The sequence below is a fragment of the Nothobranchius furzeri genome, chromosome 2, assembly GCF_043380555.1.
Source record: "Nothobranchius furzeri strain GRZ-AD chromosome 2, NfurGRZ-RIMD1, whole genome shotgun sequence".
NCBI classification, from domain to species: domain Eukaryota; kingdom Metazoa; phylum Chordata; class Actinopteri; order Cyprinodontiformes; family Nothobranchiidae; genus Nothobranchius; species Nothobranchius furzeri.
Window position 1 is genome coordinate 74,826,470 of NC_091742.1, and position 20,690 is coordinate 74,847,159.

Below are 20,690 nucleotides of genomic sequence, written 5' to 3' on the forward strand. Positions count from 1 at the left end.
AGTAAACCAAAAAACAGAAAGCACAATGTTCAGGGCCATACAATGTGTTTATTGTACCATAAACAGCCTGCAGTCCATTGTGCTACAGTGTACAATGACAGTGAAAAAAAATACATAAAATGAAAAACATAGAATGACTAAACATGTTATCAATGGACCTCTTCTTGTCTGTGGGCTGGGTCAGGCCACAGCACATCATCAACATCACATGCAATATTTTCCCTCCTGAGGCTCAAATTGGGTTGCTTTCGTAAGTCCTGCTTCCCTCATTGTCAGCCCATGGGCAACAACATGGTCTATGATTGTTGCTCAAATTTAATCCATCCATCCATTTTCATCCGCTTATACGGAGTCGGGTCGCAGGGGCAGTAGCCTAAGGCGAGAGGCCCAGACTTCCCTCTCCCCAGCCACTTGGGCCAGCTCCTCCGGGGGAATCCCAATGCGTTCCCTGGCCAGGTCAGAGACATAGTCCCTCCACCATGTCCTGGGTCTACCTTTAGGCCTCCTCCCAGTTGGACGTGCCCGGAAAACCTCACCAGGGAGGCGTCCAGGAGGCATTCTGACCAGATGCCCGAGCCACCTCAACTGGCTCCTCTCGATGTGGAGGAGCAGCAGGTCTACTCTGAGCCCCTCCCGATAGAGCCAATTTCTCAACCTATCTCTAAGGGAGAGCCCAGCCACTCTTCGGAGAAAACTCATTTCGGCCGCTTGTATCCGCGATCTCGTTCTTTTGGTCACTACCCAAAGCTCATGACCATAGGTAAGGGAAGGAACGCAGATCAACCGGTAAATCAAGAGCTTCGCCTTCTGACTCAGCTCTCTCTTCATCACGGCAGACCGGTACAACTCCCACATCACTGCAGATGCAGCACCAATCCGCCTATCGATCTCACGCTCCAGTTTTCCCTCACCCGTGAACAAGACCCCGAGATACTTAAACTCCTCCACTTGGGGCAGGACCTCATCCCTGACCCGGAGAAGGCATTCTACCCTTTTCCAAATCAAGACCATGGTCTCAGATTTTGATGAGCTGATTCTCATCCCAGCTGCTTCACACTCGGCTCTGAACCGTTCCAGCGAAAGCTGAAGATCACATACTGATGAAGCCAACAGGACCACATCATCTGCAAAACGTAGAGACCTGATCCTCAGACCACCAAAACGGATGCCCTCCACACCTTGGCTGTGCCTAGAAATCCTGTCCATAAAGGTTATGAACAGAATCGGTGACAAAGGGCAGCCTTGGCGGAGTCCAGCTCTCAGTGGGAACGAGCCCGACTTACTGCTGGCAATGCGGACCAAGCTCTAATACCGGTCATACAGGGACCTAACAGCCCGTATCAGAGGGCCTGGTACCCCATACTCCCGGAGTACCCCCACAGGGCCCCCCGAGGGACGCAGTCAAATGCCTTCTCCAAATCCACTAAACACATGTAGACTGGTTGGGCAAATTCCCACGCACCCTCCAGCATCCCCCTAAGGGTATAGAGCTGGTCCAGTGTTCCACGACCAGGACGAAAACCGCATTGCTCCTTCTGAATCTTAGGTTCAACAATCCGACAGACCCTCCTCTCCAGAACCCCTGAATAGACCTTACCATGAAGGCTCAGGAGTGTGATCCCCCTGTAGTTGGAACACATCCTGCAGTCCCCCTTTTTAAATAAGGAGACCACCACCCCGGTCTGCCAGTCCAGTGTTGCTCCTTGTCCTCTCATGAATTCTTCATTCAATTCAATTCCTTCAACAACCTGTTTGCTCTCTGAACTTGCTTACATTGGTTGTCACATCATTTGAAACAAGTGAAATCTATTTTGACTGATTGTGTTCAATCAATGACATTTGTGCTCTTGTTATGGGTAAATGTGGGCCACTTGTGTTTACCATTATGGATGACATGTACATTAGAGTGCAGAATGTGTTTTAAGAATGAGAATGTGTTTAGAGTTTTGCTAAACCGTGTGAAATGGTTTAAGGTTTTGACAACAGGCTCAACAGTTAGCTTAATGAGTTCAAGCAACTGGGAACTTTCTTCAGTCAATGGATTTTAGTGTTATAGCAATTGAGAAAAACTGTAATTGCTGTTCTGCATGTGTTTGTTTCTCCTCCAGGCATCAGACATTCAGACAGTGATGCCTGGTGTCAGGTTGTTGCCATTACAGTTAATTTAATATTAAATGAAATGAGGTTTCATTTAATTCCCTCCAGTTTTAATGGTTTTATACCACACACACACACACACACACACACACACACACACACACACACACACACACACACACACACACACACACACACACACACACACACGCAAGCACACACACACGCACGTTTATTCATCAGGTAGTCCAGACAGGACAAGGTACATCGAAAGTTAAGTGAATCACGACCTGTTTGGCAGTTTATCTAACTCAGGAGTGGAGCAGTAAAGCTTATAAACACTCATCAGAAAGCAGGCAGTGTCCAGATCTTGTAAAGGTTAGGATGGACACCCTGATCATGTTCTGTCTGTGCATTTCAGATGCCGTTCTTCCAAGGTAATCTGTTCGAGGAGGGGCAGCAAGTCACTTTATGTTCTCATGCAGTCCACCCTGCAGTCTGACATGTTCATACAGTGCTTAGGTGTTTTTAAAATGAATTTTAACCTCATCAGCAACACCATAAGTAAGGGGGTGTTTGTCCAGAGGCCCTATAAATACATCTGAGACACTCACTGGGCATCGTTAGCTCGCTAACAGATATACTAAAATTTGAATGATAAAGAGGAGATTAGCATGGTCCCCTGTCAAAATATGGGTAAAATCGAATGTCGACGAGGATGGGATTCGAACCCACGCGTGCAGAGCACAATGGATTAGCAGTCCATCGCCTTAACCACTCGGCCACCTCGTCTGAATTACACTGTCTCCTCCAAAAATTTTATTTATCAGTGACAAAAAGCGAGCTAGTACGTGTCAAGACGTTTTTTGGGACAGCTTCAAAATGAGTGCTTGATTTTTAAGGGTACTTAATTTATTTTGTTGTGGCAACAAGAAATATGCTCACGTTAGTAACACCAACAGCTAAAGAAAACCTACGAGAGCGGCGCCTCTCATCCTGACACTACGGCTTACACATCGCCATGCGCCGCTGTCGCGGCAGAGGAAGAGCTACGCTACCATATTGGATGGGCCACTGACGCTCCAAACCCAAAAGAGTGGGCTACTATGCCCGTTTTTTGTGCCGCACAACCGACGCGCTATTGAAAACAGCTCACGTGGGACATTTTTGTTACTTTTCTAGCCTACTTATTGGGATTTTATAATTTATTTGTTTATTTATTTTTGTTTATGTCGTAATTATAATGCCAAGTCGTGGCCTAATTTGGTGAAAAAGCATAATAAAATGTGTTTTCATTTGGGTAAGCGCCTTCCTAAATACACTGGGGACAATAGAGACCCATCCGAGATGGCGGCCCGCTGCTACGCTAGCTCCAAAAGGCATCGCCAGTCTACGTCGCGTCTACGTAAATGATGTCTGCGCCTGTAAGTGTTGATATTTGATAGAGATGATTGAAACGTGCATCATTCCATCGCTTATTCGTGTTCTCTCGAAGCGTAAAAAGATCTGAGTTAACGCTTCTTTACGCTAGCAAACCATGAAATCAACAACAACGTTCCCCAGCTATGTGGTCTGTTGCGTTAGCACTGAAGCTTGGATGTAGTTAGCTGGAACACATAGCGGTAACCTGCTGTGGGATTGTTTTTGTTTTTTTACACAGATCGAACCATTTTTTTAGTTCGTCTGGTATGCATTTCTCCAAGAAATGTTCCGTCTTCAAAGTGGTGCTGAGTGCTCTTTTAATAGTAGCTCTGCTGCAGCTGATATACCTGTCATTTCTGTCAAAATTTCACGGTAAGCAGCAACGGTACCGCTACTCTGAGCTCTTTGGAGGCTCCGCGGCCAAGAAGAATGCCTACCCCGAGAAAAACACGCGAAAAGAGCGTCTGAGATATTCCTTATCCACTGGTGGGATCTTCGACAATAGCGGCCAGTACCGGGTATACAAAAACCTGATCAAAAGTGACTTCACCACTAATCTGATAGCAGGCTCTGACGTCAACGTCCTGACTTTAGCCACACACACCACTATCAACAACCTGCATCACCTGGAATCTCTTTTAGAAAGGTGGCAGAACCCACTCTCCGTGGCTATATTTGCACATGGCGAGGATGTTAAGTTTGCCACAGCTCTGGTCTATGCACTCAGCTTTTTCTGCCCTCAGATCCAAGCCCTGGTGGACTTTCATCTGGTCTGCCTCTCAGGAGAGATTGCCAGTTTCCCGGAACAGGACCACGAGCACTTTGCCGGGCTTGAGGACTGCGCTTCTGTCTTCTCCAGGCTGGAAACCCACAAGGATAAATACAAAAACTACGCCATCAACGGAAACATCTCCTACCCCAACAACCTCCTCCGTAATGTTGCCCGAGGTGGTACAGAGTCCTCCTATATCCTGGTCCTTGACATTGACATGATGCCAAGTGCTGATCTATACCACCATTTCCAGGCCATGATCATGAAGCGTGAGCCAGCAAGCGACGAGGTATTTGTTTTGCCAGCTTTTGAGATCCGCCATGCCAGAAAGATTCCTGCCAGCAAGGCGGAGTTGGTACAGCTCTACCAGGTGGGAGAAGTGCGGCCGTTTTATGAGGAGCTGTGTCCTCGTTGTCAAGCTCCCACCAACTATTCCCAATGGGTCAACAGTCATGTCAGAGAGATGAGTACCCTGGAAGTTGCCTACACCCTCAACTGGATTGACCCCTGGGAGCCTTTCTACATCGGCCCTCACACTGTGCCCCTCTATGATGAGATCTTCAAGCAGTACGGCTTCAATCGAATAAGCCAGGTTGGTACAATCTGAGATTGACTACCTTCCTGAAAAAACTATAACATGATTCTCAAGTAACTTGTCAACTTTTGTTCTCTTCCTATTTTTCTTCTACATCTATTTCTGCCTTCTCACCCCATTGTCTCGTCTGCCTCCAGGCCTGTGAGCTCCATGTGGCCGGATACAGGTTCTCTGTGCTGAGCTCAGCTTTCGTTGTGCACCGGGGCTTCAAGATCCAGGGGGAGTTCCACTCTAAGAAAGAAGAGGAGAACAAACAGAATCGAGTTCTGTTTCGCAGCTTCAAAGAGGGCCTGAAAACCAAATACCCATCCTCCACCCGGCGATGCTGAAAACAAGACGAGGTTTCTGTTTTTGTAGCTCTTTCTGCCCATCGTTCAAAGTCAGCACAAAATAAACGTCCTAGAGTCTTCTCATTAATCAGAGAAGAATCAGCCGGAGTTTCAATAAATCCAGTTCATTTCAAGTCTGAAACTTTGCAACGTGGAAGTTCAAAGAGGCCTAATTTAGACTGAAAAGACAATTTATAGTGATCACCAAATGCACAAACAGTCGGCTGATTGCATTTGAGAAATATGTTTTAATATTTTTCATTTGTGAAGATGCTAAAACATTAAGTAACGAAACGTTTTTAACACTTCAAGTCAATTAATTAAACATCCCTTTTCTACCTAAGTCACAGGTGACATCGCATCTGCAAAGATTTACTTTAGAAGAAGTCAAACATTTAAAAAACTAAAACTAAAAACCACAATGGTCATTGATGGACACTAATCTGCATGCTTTACATTCAAATTCAGTAGTTCTCAAGTTCTACAGATTCCAGGTATTCACTCATTCATTAGAACCAGTTGTAAAAAGTAGAGAAAAATCCAAAAGATGTAGGAAAGTGGCCTTAAATACGGGAGCGTATCTCCGTCATCGGGATGGAAAAAAAAGGCATCAATATCTCGGAATAACGAGGATGTTGCTTGTTACAATGTTATATAAACCTTGTTTTGACGGGAAACATTCTTGTAGTAACAATATATAAAAGAGGTTTTAAATGAGAAAGGTCGTAACAGTAAAATGGTGATGGTGTGTTGTGTCGTACACCTCTGCTCCACAACAAAAAGGCGGAAAACTGGTGCATAGCTCAACATATTATATTCACTAGCTAGCTATCGTTACTTACAAACAACTTACAGCTTTTCGTGCTGAGAGGTTGCACAAACGAAATAGGAGCATAAAAACACCCAAACTTTCCCAACACAAAGAAAACACGTCTAATGCAATATCGGGATATACTTATTTTTTGTATATCATTTTCTTAATGTAAAAAGGTTTTAAATTTTTTTTTTAATGTGGAAAAAGCACAAAATGGAAATCAAATTTTACTTTGAAAAGTGTAATTTAGCCAGAAAGCGGCAGTATCGCATTTTGTGTGGGAAAGAAAATCAAATATGTTTCTCTGACAAATGAAAGTTTCTTAAAATGAATGAAGAGGCTCCCTCTGAGTCCATCTTCTCCCATCGTTTCTTCTGGATGGGATTCCAACGTCCCGCGAGATGTCTGTGTTTTACCGTTATGAGAAATTAAACAGGTTTTTACGAGAAACATTCTCTTAATAATGTGTTTTAGTATCTCATAATATGTTTTATGATTTTGTGAAAATGCGATTTAGTATCTCATATTAACTGTTTTGGTTTCTCTTAATAACGTGATTCAGTAGCTCCCTATAACATGTTTAATATTTCCTAATAACGCGTTTTAGTATCTCGTAAAAACACGATTCAGTATCTACTAATAAGATGTTTAATATTTCATAATAACGCGCTTTAGTATCTCGTAATAACACGATTCAGTATCTACTAATAACGTGTTTTAGTATGTCATAGTAACTGTTTTGCTTTCTCTTAATAATGTGATTCAGTATCTCCTAATAGCATGTTTTAGTATTTCATAATAACATGTTTTAGTATGTCATAGTAATTATTTTGGTTTCACTTAATAATGCGATTCAGTATCTCCTAAAAACGTGTTTTTGCATTTCATAATACGTTTCATGATCTCGTGAAAATGCGATTTAGTATCTCATTGTTTCTCTTAATAACACGATTCAGTATCTCCGTATAACATGTTTAATATTTCATAATAACGCATTTTAGTCTGTCATAGTAACTCTTGCTTTCTCTTAACACATTTCAGTAGCTCTCTATAACATGTTTAATATTTCCTAATAACGCGTTTTAGTATCTCGTAATAACACGATTCAGTATCTACTAATAAGATGTTTAATATTTCATAATAACGCGCTTTAGTATCTCGTAATAACACGATTCAGTATCTACTAATAACGTGTTTTATATTTCCTAATAACGTGTTTGAGTATGTCATAGTAACTGTTTTGCTTTCTCTTAATAATGTGATTCAGTATCTCCTAATAACATGTTTTAGTATTTCATAATAACATGTTTTAGTATGTCATAGTAATTATTTTGGTTTCACTTAATAATGCGATTCAGTATCTCCTAAAAACGTGTTTTTGCATTTCATAATACGTTTCATGATCTCGTGAAAATGCGATTTAGTATCTCATTGTTTCTCTTAATAACACGATTCAGTATCTCCTTATAACATGTTTAATATTTCATAATAACGCATTTTAGTATGTCATAGTAACTGTCTTGCTTTCTCTTAACACATTTCAGTAGCTCCCTATAACATGTTTAATATTTCCTAATAACGCGTTTTAGTATCTCGTAATAACACGATTCAATATCTACTAATAATGTGTTTAATATTTCCTAATAACGCGTTTTAATATGTCATAGTAACTGTTTTGCTTTCTGTTAATAATGCAATTCAGTATTCTCTAATAACGTGTCTAGTATTTCTCAATAACACATTTTAGTATCTCGTAATAACATGTTTCAAGATCTCATAACGCATTTCAGTAGCTCATTAACACAATTTAGTATCTGCTAATAACACGTTTTAGTTTCTCAAAATAACATGTTATAATATTTTATAACAAGAAACATTCTCGTTATTATAAGACACTGGTCTTTTTTTTTCTTTCACTGACGGCAAAATGCTTCCATATTCAAAGACCAAAGATTGGAGTAGGTGATTAATTTTGTCAGATAGGAGTTTAAAATAGTGAAAATAAATAAATGTGTAAGAATTCATTTTTGAAAAAATAGTCTTAATTTAACATAAATGCCTCAAGAACTGTACGGACTAAACAGCAAAGACTTTTATAAAAGCATCTATAGGCCTGATTATATTGTCAGTAATGACCTCTGACCACTTGGTGGTGACTGTCACTTCAGAATTGAGTGCACAGTGACTGAATCCTGTATGGTTTCCTGCATCGTAGCTCGGGGGGTTGATGCTCAGAAGGATGTGACTTTACTCCACACCTCAGCTGTTGGCACATTTCTGATAGCTTCAGCACCTTGTGACTGCTTGTTTGTTGACTCATTAAAACAAGTTGAGATGATGAGAACAAAACTCTCAAGCCTTCCGTACAGATACTAGCTTTGTGCTAATGCTAGCTGTACTGAAACATTGAGAATCAGATGCTTATTGTCTGCTTATGAATCTTTATTGTAGCCAAGGTAAAAACCACAATCAAAAGCAACCTGTGTTATTAAGAGAGTGACTGGAAAATGCTTCTCTTAACACCATAAGTCAATTAAAAGGTAATTATTAGGTCTCAGACGTTTAGCAAACACAGATACAATTGTACAGTATTAAACCATGACAACTCATTTCTCATGTCTGTAAATGCATAAATAAATGTTCCTATTTGACTATGTTTTACAGTTAGATTGTTTCTTTTTTAATGTTTTTCCTTTTCTACTTGTTTTGCCTTTATTTATTTTAACAATGTTTTATTGAAAAAAAAAAGTATTGGCTGTACCTATTTTTGAAAACCCAAGCAAAAAACTGTAGCATGAATCTGTGTTGGATTTTATTATTGTGCTGTTTTTATGTTTACCACTATAAATTAATTTGTGTGACGTTTCAGAAGTTTTTAAAAGTGTAATTTAGTGATGTTTGTCCATTTCAGATATTTTATTTTTGTGCTTTTAGATTAAAATACCTGATTTGTATAGTTTTACCTGCTATTAAATACATTGTACAACTTTTGTAAACAGTGATTCATTTTAGTATTAGTGGTTGTATAAGACCCAGTCATAGCAGCTTCTGAACAACATCCACACTCATTGGAAATCCTTTTAGAGCACTTAGAAACATACATATCCAGTCAGTTTCCTTCAGCTGGGGGATTTGTAAAGCCAACCGCATTTCTAGGAGTATTGCTAAAATGGAAGAAGAACCAGGGCATCTACGGGTTAGAGGCTAACACGTAGAGCTACAATGGCAAATATGGAAAGCAAGCTAGCTTAAAACATTTTTTTATGACTCTAACCTTCTAACATAGCTATAAATATGTTGAAGAGATAAAAAAAAAGAAAATTATGTGGTTCTCTCATTTGTCAACAAAACCTCCACCAATACCACATTTCGGAGCAAAAGCAGCTGTTAGAACATCCGATTGTTGGTCCCACTGAACCGCCGCACCTCCCTGGGTCCTTTACTCTTTACACACTCGCGTATTTAGAACCAGTGCACCACTGGTGTGAGAGGATTTCTGCTCAATAATATCAGAGAAGGTGAAACAGCTGGCTGCTACCACTTTAACTTTAGAACAAACGGAAACACTTAACAGGATTGTAAAGTGGTCGGGTCGTCTGCTTGGAAAACCAGTGTAAAGTGTGGCACAGCTGTACAGTGGGCAGGTAGAGAGAATTGCCAAAGCTAATGTTAGGGCCACGGGCCACCCACTGCATGCCCAGTGTACTCTCCTGGCATCTGGATGGAGATTTATAGTGCCAAAGTGCAGGACCAAGAAGTGTGAAATGAGCTTTATTCCTGAGGCAGTAACGTTACTCAATAAGAATTGAGTCTGGCGTGGCTATTTTATTTTATTTTAATTCATGTATTGTTTACATTTCTTATTGATGTGTGTGTTTTATGACTGTGTGTGTAACCTGGGCGCTAATTCTCGTGTCACATGGCAAATCAAATTTACCTGCGGGTATTAATAAAGTTACCTTGACCTTGGAGTTACCTTGAACTGACATGCATTTTGGTCCCATGCCATTGAGTGATTTATAAACTAGTAAGAGCACTTTGAAATCTATTCTGTAGTTTACTGGTAACCAGTGTAGGGATCTAAGAACAGGAGTGATGTGCTCCGTTCTCTTAGTTCTTGTTAAGACTCTAGCAGCAGCATTCTGAACAAGCTGCAGTTGCTTCACATCTTCTTTGGGAAGACCAGTTAGGAGACCATTGCAGTAGTCCAACCACCTGGAAATATAGAGAGCATGTAGAGATTAAAGAGTAGCAGTCCTAGAATTGAGCCTTGGGGACCCCACATGTCATGGTGATCAACTTTGATATGTGATCCCCAGTGGAGACAACACAGCCTCTGTCTTTCAGATATGACTGGGACCAGGCAAGGACTGTACCCACCCAATTTGTGAGCCTGTCAAGGAGTATGTTGTGGTCCACTGTATCAAAAGCTGCACTGAGGTCGAGCATCATCAGGACAGATGCTTTACCTGTACTCTTAGCACTCGTTTCCTCTGGCAGTGCGGGTTTCCGGTTCTGGTGGACATGGATCCAGGGAAAGATACCCGAGAGGAGGGGTGAGTGTTCTGTGACTGTGTTTATATTCAAAAATTAGCTTGTTTACAGATGTACTATACCATCTTTAAATAGTAACTAGTGTTCACGTGTGTGTGTGTGTGTGTGTGTGTGTGTGTGTGTGTGTGTGTGTGTGTGTGTGTGCGTGCATGGACGAGTTTGTGGGTGAATTATGTCCACTTTGGAAGGTGGGTGCAGGAGGGGAACCATAATTGTCAATAGTTTTATACTTGGGGAGGGGGGCTGGGATGGGAATATGGGATCTATGGGGCCATTTTAATCTGTGAAGCACTTTGAGTTGCATTTTTTTGTATGAAAAGTGCTATATAAATAAAGTTGATTTGATTTGATTTGAACTAAACTGAACTTACATGAGAGTGTGAATGACTGTTCATGTCTTGGATTGTTTTCAGCCAACTAGGTCCAGTGCAACCTTATGTATAACATTAGCTTTTTCATCGATGTTCAAAGCTCTGACTATTCAGATACGGGCTCATTGTGATCACAATCCAAGTGTGATCACTGATTTAAAATCTTCTAATTTAAAGATGTGGAACGCTGAAATTTTTTTTAAAAATCTTATTTCTGATTATCATTCTGAGATTCTCATGCAGGCTGAACATGAAAATAGTCTCCTACACCTATCTCCTGCATTAGCTTCTTCTGATAGAAAATAGACGGTGAAACTCTAGGATTAGAAAATCTTGACAGATCTACATCACACTATCACTGAACATTCATGGACTCACCCATCTTGACTCACGACGGGGAAGGCTGTTGTTTATTTAGTGTTCAGGAAACAGCAGAGCACTTCATTTGCTAGTAGAAGCTAACTGCTAGCATTAGCAACTTCACCACACAGCAGAACTCCTTCAGGCTTGTGTTATTTGTGGTGGTGACAAAAGCGGTCACTGGTAGAGCCGCGTTGCTGTTAGCCAATCAGAGGTATGATTTCCAAATATCAGCAAATGAGACTCCAAACTAGCAACTGAATGGTCCAGTTGCTGGTTTCGTACCGAGCCCTGTTATTGTCTGAGCTTTTTGTACAAATGAGAGAACCACCTCATTCAGTTTTGTGTGTTTTTCATTTATCTCATCAGTTTGTTTTGCAGATTTGCTATTGTAGCATTAAGACCCAGATGCAGAAACCTCTAGTACAGTGGTTCCTAACCTGGGGGTCCCGACCCCCACAAGGGGGCGCCAAAGCCTCTCAGTGGGTCGCCCGGACCTCTCCACTTTAAGGGGTTAAAACTTCATTTATTACTTGTTTATAGCCTACATTTTGCTCACATTTTTTTTCATGAGGGAAAAATTTACTGATATTAAGACAGGAAATAATTAGTACAGAAAAAGTAACACACTTTTAAGAACATTTTGCTCAGCTCACTGTTTTATTTTCAAGTGTCAAAAGTTCATTAAAGATAGGACTGGTTGATCAATCACAGCCTTTACAGTAAATAATCTAGTATAAACAGTAAATAATCTAGTGTAAACAGTAATATACACATTTAAGTACATTTTGCTCAGTGTATTTTTTATGTGTCAAACGTTTATTGAAAGGAATGATTGATTTATCAGTGTTTACAAGAAACAATGTGTTCAGAAAAGTAATACAAACTGTCAAGCACATTATGCTCTGTTTGGTTTTGTTAATGACTTTGTTCTGTACTGGAGTCTACTACTACTGTTATCTATTGAATCAAAGCATATTAAAATGTGCTTGAACAATTTTATCATTTCTTAATAATGTTTGTACTGGAAGAGAGAATGGGAGGGGGTCGTCAAAAATTTTACTGGTAAAAAACAGGGTCCCTTGGGAAAAAGGTTGGGAACCACTGCTCTAGTAGAAAAATCCTATCTGTGGCCCTACCCAAGGCATTCTCCACCCCTTTCCCAAAGACCACTGAAGATACCAGCTCCTGGTAACCCTAAACAAGATCAAGCTTGTATAGAAAATGGATGGACATTGGTTCAGAAACCCAAATATCTGCTGTAGTGTCATCTGCTGAGCACCTGACATGACTTACATTAACCTGTGGTGTAACACAGCTCAAGATTGAGGTTTAAAGGCATCCCTGCATCAGTTCAACGAGCGATTATAAGGTGACTGGGGGCCAGCATCCAATTAAAAACTCCTACTTAGTAATCACAATCTGAATTAAAAGTGGACTTTAAGAAATTCTCAGTAAAGCCTCGGTTTGATTAGGACAAAAATACTTCTGAAACACCAGTTCAACATTTAAGCTACACGAACAATCAAACAAGATGCAAAACACCAGTCCTGTACGTGTTGGTGCAGCTTGATCGGTGAGCCAGCCATCTGCTGGTATAAAACGAAACACGTGTGACATTCAGCACTTGACAACTATCTGAGGCGCTGTGGCATTTTGTGGTTAAGCTTGCATTATTGGGTTAGTTAATGAGGCATCGGCACACGAGAGCTAGCATCACGCAACCCTGTGCTAGATCGACTCCACTAAGAACATCATCGTCACTCCTAAATATAATTGATTTAGTCCCTCCTCTTGAAGAAAACCTGACTTTCAGCAATAAGGAGAATAGCCTTAAATGATTTTCACATTTTGTTATCTAGGTTTCTGTTCCTTGAATTTAGTCACCGAACATTAAAAAAACTTTTGTCAATTAATTTTTTTTAGCCCAAATGACCTAATAAATGGTTGCCCCCTCTACCAGTCCCCTTACTCAGTGGGGTAATAATGTGGCAGAAGGTGCATACATGTTAAGTAGGGGTGGTGGATCAGGAGAGGCAGGTTTGGTGAGGTAAAGTGGGGTTTATCTCAACAGCTTTGGGGAGTGAAGGCTTATCTGGGTCAGAGATCTTTGTGACATACGCAATTAGGGTTGCCATCTCTTGTGTATGCTAGCAGGAGGGCGGCCTCCCGCCACTGAGATTAGCCAACATGAGGCCAAGAGAGCTTCTGGACGGAGGAGGGAACCAGCTGGAGTGCGCGATGAGCAGGCAGCGAGGTGGGGGCGTTCAAGGGTGTGAGCAGAGAGAGGGAGAGAGAGAAACAAGGCTTGTTCTAAAAGGTTCAATGAATGGGTGAAAGAGAAAGAATCGATGACCCATAATGATGGAAGGAATTTGCGAAATTAATCTACTAATGTGGGGATTTTCTCATCAAAGCATGCTCATTAAGACTATTAAAAGATGTAGCCAACAGAAGACGTTTATATCACTTAACATCAGGTGTCTTCTCTTGAGCTACTCGACTGGAAGTATTCACAACAGATTTTTGGCTCAGAAAAGCAGGAGTCACCAGAAAGTCTGGTTTTAGGTTGTCAGTCTAAATGAGAGCTGCCAATGTCACAAATAGATGTCCCAAACCCATCAGAGAAAATGCAGCGACATTTAAATTTATTCCAAATCACCATTCCTGCTAGCATACAAAACCTACTTGGTAAACATCATCCATTTTGTTTGCTAAGTTTTTGGTATCTAGTTTGAATATATCATTTATGTTATGTATCTATGTTAATTTCTGTAGAAAACCATGGCCATACGCAAATCTTACATGAGTAATCTTTGATTTTAAGTAGGAATGCTTGATATCGGTCCTTGTCAGGTGAAGTAGCAGGTGCTGTTACATGATGGGATAGCTAGGTGTATAAACAAAGGAAGTGTTGGGTGCTTTTTGTGTTGTTGTGAGCTTATAAACCTGCAGAAAATGGTACACTCGAGTTGTGTGAAGGGCTGCCATGCTATCTTCACAAGCAGGCCAAACAGGTAAATGTAGGCTGGGATTGTGTTAACTGGATATTTATATATTTCTTTGTATATATTTTCCGTATTTGAGCGTTAATTTTTTGATGGAGAAATCATTTTGACAGTCTGGAATTATCCCGACGCATACAGGTGTGCAGACATTTTAAATGTTACACACAGAAAACATTGCAGAGGTAATAAAACATATTAAGAAAAGATTCCCATCAGAACATCTGAGCATTATCTCAGACCTGGACACCATGATCAGCACAGATTGCTATCAGCGTGCTGAGGAGATGTGGAAGCAGCTCGGAGCGTCTGTGGGTCACAGGCCAGCAGCAGAAAAGAAGTGTTCCTAAGTGAAATCGATGTAACATCAATCTGTCACTGGACACGCTGGTCAGCTTCCATTTCTTGTTTTCTTACACAGTTTAGTAAAAAAAAGTTTTTTACCTGACATGTTTCAGCTAGTATCTCTAGCCATCATCAGGGATACGGCGATCTCAAATATACTGGGGTTAGGGTTAGGGTTTCCTGTTTTAAAAGGTGGAAGTTTAGACGAGAGACCCCTAAATAAACCCTAACCCTGACCCACCAGACAAGCTTGTTTATTAGGATTCTTCTAATTATATTTGATAAAAAATTTATTAAATAAACAATGCTAACAACACAACTGCATTTTTATGCTTTTAACATTTGTACCACCAGATGTTATCCTTACATTTAAAACTATGGTACTCGCTTTTAACCTTTTAACTTCCACACAAAGTAAAAAGCTATGAAAAATGTTTTATTTTTGTTTAATTGTTTGAGGCAGTGAGGGTAAAAATATAATAATAATAATAATAATAATAATAATAATAATAATAATACTACTACTACTACTACTACTACTACTACTACTACTACTACTACTACTACTACTACTAATAATAATAATAATGATGATGATAATAATATAAGGTAATATTGATGGAATAATATTCAAACTTTCCTTTTTCAAAAGGTTTATTTCATAGTTAATTGAAATATTTAACAATTAAGTAAAGTTAATTTTTCAACATGCTATAGGGACTAAAACACGTCTTTCCAAGAGTTTGAGTTAGGGTTCGGGTTAGCCTCACAGCTTAAAAAGTCAGTTTGTGTAACAAAAGTATTTTTCTATATAATTATATGCATATTTCACATAAACAAACACGTATATTTTAATAAGTTATTCACACTGACAGATTGTAGAGACTTGTTGAGGATATCTTGTTGTTCGAGGTGCTTGGATGGGATCCATTTCACTTAAACAAATGACGGCTTACCAGCCATCAGTGCCAGCTTTGGAAGAAGTTTACTTGTGTACGTACTGAAATAAAAGCCTCTCAGGCAAAGGACAGACATATCACTGTGTTCTACACCTGGTATTCTTGGACCGACAGGCTGCTGGGCATTTTAAACGTAACCAGCTAAAGCCAGACTATCCGGGCTGAAGGACAGAAGTAATGAGACGTGACACTGCCTGGGGGAGAGAAAAGGAGGACTAACAGATATAGGTAATCCCTCTCACCAAGCCAGCAAACCCCCCCCCCCCCCCCCCCACACACACACACACCTCCTACACCAACACCACAACACCACCCCTGCTGTCCCATGATCTCAGATACTACACAAACACACACAGGACACCAAGTAATCGATAACTGCCACGGTGTTTCCTGTTTTAAAAGGTGGAAGTTCAGACGAGTGACCCCTAAATAAACCATGACCATATGGTCCACACACACACACACACACACACACACACACACACACACACACACACACACACACACACACACACACACACACACACACACACACACACACACACACACACACACACACACACACACACACACACACACACGTGCGCACACACACTTCTGCTTCAACTAACATACAGACTTACTGTTCATTTTGCTCAATAATTCAGCAGCAGATGATGAAAGCCATGATTCAACAGTCCTAATGTCTGCACAACACAACTGGGTGAAAGCCAAAAACGTCTCACAGATTACTAAACAGATTTGGGAAGGCAGATTATTTTTCACTAAAGTAACAATAACTAAAAAGAAACACTTGTTATTTTTTGTATTCCTGATCAATGTAAAACTCATTTAATGTCCTTCATTTAATTAAATTGGGCCCAAAAATACCAAACTATTGATAACAACCCACTTAACAGGGCAGTTGTCAAACAGGAGATTAGGTAGGATTTATATGACAGATTAAACTGTCATCAACGGACCACACAACACCGCTTGATTCAAAATCAATATAAGCCATCAGCGAGGGGGATATTATTTGTTTTCACTGTTTGGGGGACTTTCTTGCAGCCGCAGTGCCAGAGTTTGTGATATTTTAGCACAAAACGTTGCCTGTCGACCAGACACGAAAAATCGTATATATTTCCAATCCAATCCAATCCAGTTTTATTTATAAAGCACTTTAAAAGACCCAGCACAGGAACAAAGTGCTGTACAGAAAATACATTAAAACAATTGACTAAACAGAAAACAGCAAAGATAAATAAATAAAACACATGATACATAAAATTAAAATAGCCCTATATTAAAAAATAAAAACTTGATAAAACCGCATTGAATCACCTAAACATACTTGAATAAAGTTAGTTAAAGACCAAGTTCAGTGAACAGCTGTTTTTTTTACTTGTTATTTTTGAAAAATAACTGGTCACTCTGAGTTTAAGTTGTCGTAACATGCAGACTAAACGTCAAAATGGCCTTCTACCCAAATAGTTTGCCCACCTTTCCTGCATTAGCCACTGTTAGAAGATAGATGGGGAAACACTTGAATGAGAAAAGCCAGCCAGATCTATGTCACTTTGAAAATGAGCATCTATGGACTCACCCACATCTTAGCTCAAGACAGGAAAGGCTGTTGTTGAGTTAGTGTCCAGGAGAGAGCAGAGCGCATCTTAGCTAGTAGAAGCTAACTGTCAGCATTAGCAAAATTTGTGTTTTGTGTTCTTTGTGGAGATAAAACACCAACAGCAAAGCAAAGGGAGGTAGTGATAGAGTTGCATTGTTGTTATAGGCAATCAGAAGTGAAATGTCCAAATATCAGGAAACAAGACTTCAAATCTTCTCGTGTTTATACTAGAGACCACATGTGTTGAAAAAGCGAGCGAACTTGGTCTTAACTAAAAACTGGGAACATTTCTACAAGAGGTCAGAAAGTTTTACTGAAACGGTTTGTTTAGAGGACAGCCAACCACCATCTTATACTGTTGTTGATAAATTCCAACTCTAACATAGCTAATTGTATTTAATCACCAACTACTTAAGCTAATTTTGCAGTCACCCAGACTGTGTTGAAATTCAGGGGCTGCATCCTTCGAAGGACCCCTCCTACTCAGTTGACGTAGGCTAAGTCGTCAACCGTGAAGACTGGAAACGAGTGAATTTGGATGTTTGTTCAGATTAATTGCCATGTTTACATTTGTGTGTTTACGTTTGTGCTTAGCAACTGTGACAATGTCAAACCAGAAGTTTAAACTAAACTAAACTAAACTAAATTAAATTAAACTAAACTAAACTAAAACTTAAAAAACATTTTTTTGACAAAACTCTTTCAAAAAAACCCTATGCAAACAAATAAATCCTAACACAATCCCTTTAAGCTTTTACATTTTGTTCTTATACTTAAAACTGTTCTCCTCTCCTGCGTCATTCTCTATTGTTGCTAAAAAAATCTCTTGTTCGACCCACCCGTCCTTCAAATCCTGGTAAAAGAAGGTTGCATTCGGAGGAGCCTTGGAATTCGAACAGCCTTTTGTCACATTGCTGTGACGTAAACATCAGCTTCTTAAGCACACAAATCGGAAGTGTTTCCACTATTGTTTCAATGCACATTTTGAGGTTATGTATCTGCCAAGACAAAGATTACAAATTAAAAGAGTAAAGAAAACCTTTTCAGTTGAAATGAGAGTTGTTTCCCAGAAAAGCAAATGAAAACACCCTATAGGAATCACTTCTGATAGAAAAATAACAAAAATGAAATGTCCAATCTACAAGAAAACACAGACACGCGCGCACACACACACACACACACACACACACACACACACACACACACACACACACACACACACACACACACACACACACACACACACACACACACACACACACACACACATATAAAATTGAAATTTTTTAAATTAATTTATTTATTTTGTGTCCTCCCTCCTAACTGGAAACAAAAATCATTAACAGATATCTTTAAGATACCATTAGAATACCAAATGAGTGCTCTTTTTTTATTAAGGCCATGTCAGTTTTTACCATATGCTTATGGAGAGGCTGGATGGGGAGGTCCAGAGATCAGGGGAGGTAAGACACCAAAGCAGGAATTAATGAGTATTATAGTATTAGGTAAAAATAAGACCTGCATTAAATCCCTGTAGATCCTGAAACAATTCCTGTAACACCTGTCAGGTGATGAAATAAGAGACAATCTGCATAAGTTAGAGAATCAAATGGTTATTTATGCTGCTTTTCAAAATTTGTTCAAAATATTCTTATTTTTTCTGACATTTAAACTGACTACTTCATATAATGGAAGGTATTTCACATTTTAACCTTTTGCTATTGAAGTTTTCAAAATAAAATATGTATAATATCTACCATTTTTACAGCAAAATATTAAGACTAAGTAAAATAACCAAGACATTTTAGTTTAACAATTCTTGGATTTTATTCTGTTCAGTGAGACTATTTGATGTCAAGAAAGTCAAAAAGGCTATGCTTGAACTACTTGATAAATGCAGAGCTATAAAAATGTAAATGAACAGAGTCCAAATTGTTAAAAAAAGTTTAATAAAGCTTCGTCAATACATATTTATACTGTTTAATCATTTCCCTCAATTGAAAACTATGCAAATTGTGGTTATTTTGTAGCAATAGCCTAAAGAAGTAGGTTCACAAATGGTAAACAAGACAACAAACAGTTCAGCGCAAGCAGCAGTCAGCGGAGCTATTTTTCTAAGGGCTTAAATTAGAGCTTGTCGGCTAACTGCGAGCTTGTGGTTAAGCTGATCCTCAAACAGTGAGCATGATACTGTCTGGAAGATGAAGGAGAGACAAACCTGCCAATTGTTTACCTACACTTGGAAAAAGTACACCACAATAAAATGTCATCTGTAGACACTTTTAGGTCTAAAAAGGGGGCTTGTTGTTAGGACTTGCCTGATAATTCCCAGAAACGACTTTTACCTTATTGAAGATTGAAAGCTAAGATTGGCTTACTCTGAATAAATTATCAATCATGTTGGTTAAACTCAGATAAAAGTACTGACTTAATTCAGAAACACTAGAGAAGAGAGCGATTTATAGAAATGCTCTTTTAACCCTCTGGAGGCAGGCGTTGCAGATTTGCAACGCTAAAACCTACCTACCTGGTTGCTCCACATACATATTTCATGAGCATTTTTTAACGCAGAAGTACCGCTGAAGGACTTAGTTGTTCATCCTTTTATCAAAACTTATTTTGAGCCTGAGAGGGATTTTGTTGGATTCAATTGCCGTAGAATATATAGAGAAAAAAAGCTTTAATGTTACTGTGGACGCTTTTTAGTGCTGATCAGTGACATCACTGCTGAAGCAGTAGCGATTTGCTCACGTCTGTGCAAAGTCCTGGGATGGCTGAATTTGTATGGAGACACAACAGCCGAGAGCACTGAGCCGTCTTATTTCCTGGTGAATTCCCCCTCCCAGATTACCCTGAAGTCCTGACGATGAAAACACATCTAATTTCTTAGATAATTGGGACTGAAATCAGTGGTGGACTGACAAATTAATACAATTAAAATAAACACACACACACACACACACACACACACACACACACACACATTATATGCTGATTAGACAGCACGAATAATGTACAGGTGTGCCTTAGGCTGCCCACAATAAAAGGCCACCCTGAAATGTGCACAGTTTAGCTTTTTTGGGGGGGGGGGGGGGGGGACCAGTCAGTATCTGGTGTGGCCACCATTTGTGTCACGCAGGGCAACACAGGTTGTTGATTGTGACCTGTGGAATGTTGATCCACTCCTCTTCAATAGCTGTGTGAAGTTGCTGAATATTGTCAGGAAGTGGAACACGCTGTTGTATACGCCGATCCAGAGCATTCCAAACATGCTCAATGGGTGACATGTCTGGTGAGGATGCTGGCCATGCAAGAACTGGGATGTTTTCAGCTTCCAGGAATTGTGTCCAGATCCTTGCAATATTGGGCCGTGCATTATCGTGTTGCAACATGAGGTGATGGTCGTGGATGAATGGCACAACAATGGGCCTCAGGATCTTGTCACGGTACCTCTGTGCATT

The 20,690-nt window shown here is 39.9% G+C and overlaps 1 protein-coding gene and 1 non-coding gene across 2 annotated transcripts; one reads left to right on the plus strand and one right to left on the minus strand.

Moving 5' to 3' along the window:
• Positions 1 to 2,807: 2,807 nt before the first annotated feature.
• trnas-gcu (transfer RNA serine (anticodon GCU)) lies at positions 2,808 to 2,889 on the minus strand. Its single transcript has one exon. It is a non-coding gene; the product is annotated as a tRNA-Ser (tRNA).
• Positions 2,890 to 3,527: 638 nt separating this feature from the next.
• Positions 3,528 to 9,019, plus strand: b4gat1 (beta-1,4-glucuronyltransferase 1). Its single transcript, XM_015946417.3, has 2 exons — positions 3,528 to 4,883; positions 5,024 to 9,019. The coding sequence occupies exons 1-2, from the start codon at positions 3,786 to 3,788 to the stop codon at positions 5,213 to 5,215; spliced, it is 1,290 nt and encodes a 429-aa protein (XP_015801903.1). The 5' UTR covers positions 3,528 to 3,785; the 3' UTR covers positions 5,216 to 9,019.
• Positions 9,020 to 20,690: the final 11,671 nt, after the last annotated feature.

What these genes read in the sequence shown, in the direction of transcription:
- b4gat1 (XM_015946417.3), top strand. Translation starts at nt 3,786, where the DNA reads ATGCATTTCTCCAAGAAATGTTCCGTCTTCAAAGTGGTGCTGAGTGCT. An exon ending in GCTTCAATCGAATAAGCCAG is followed by an intron (nt 4,884 to 5,023) that starts GTTGGTACAATC and finishes GTCTGCCTCCAG; the next exon opens with GCCTGTGAGCTCCATGTGGC.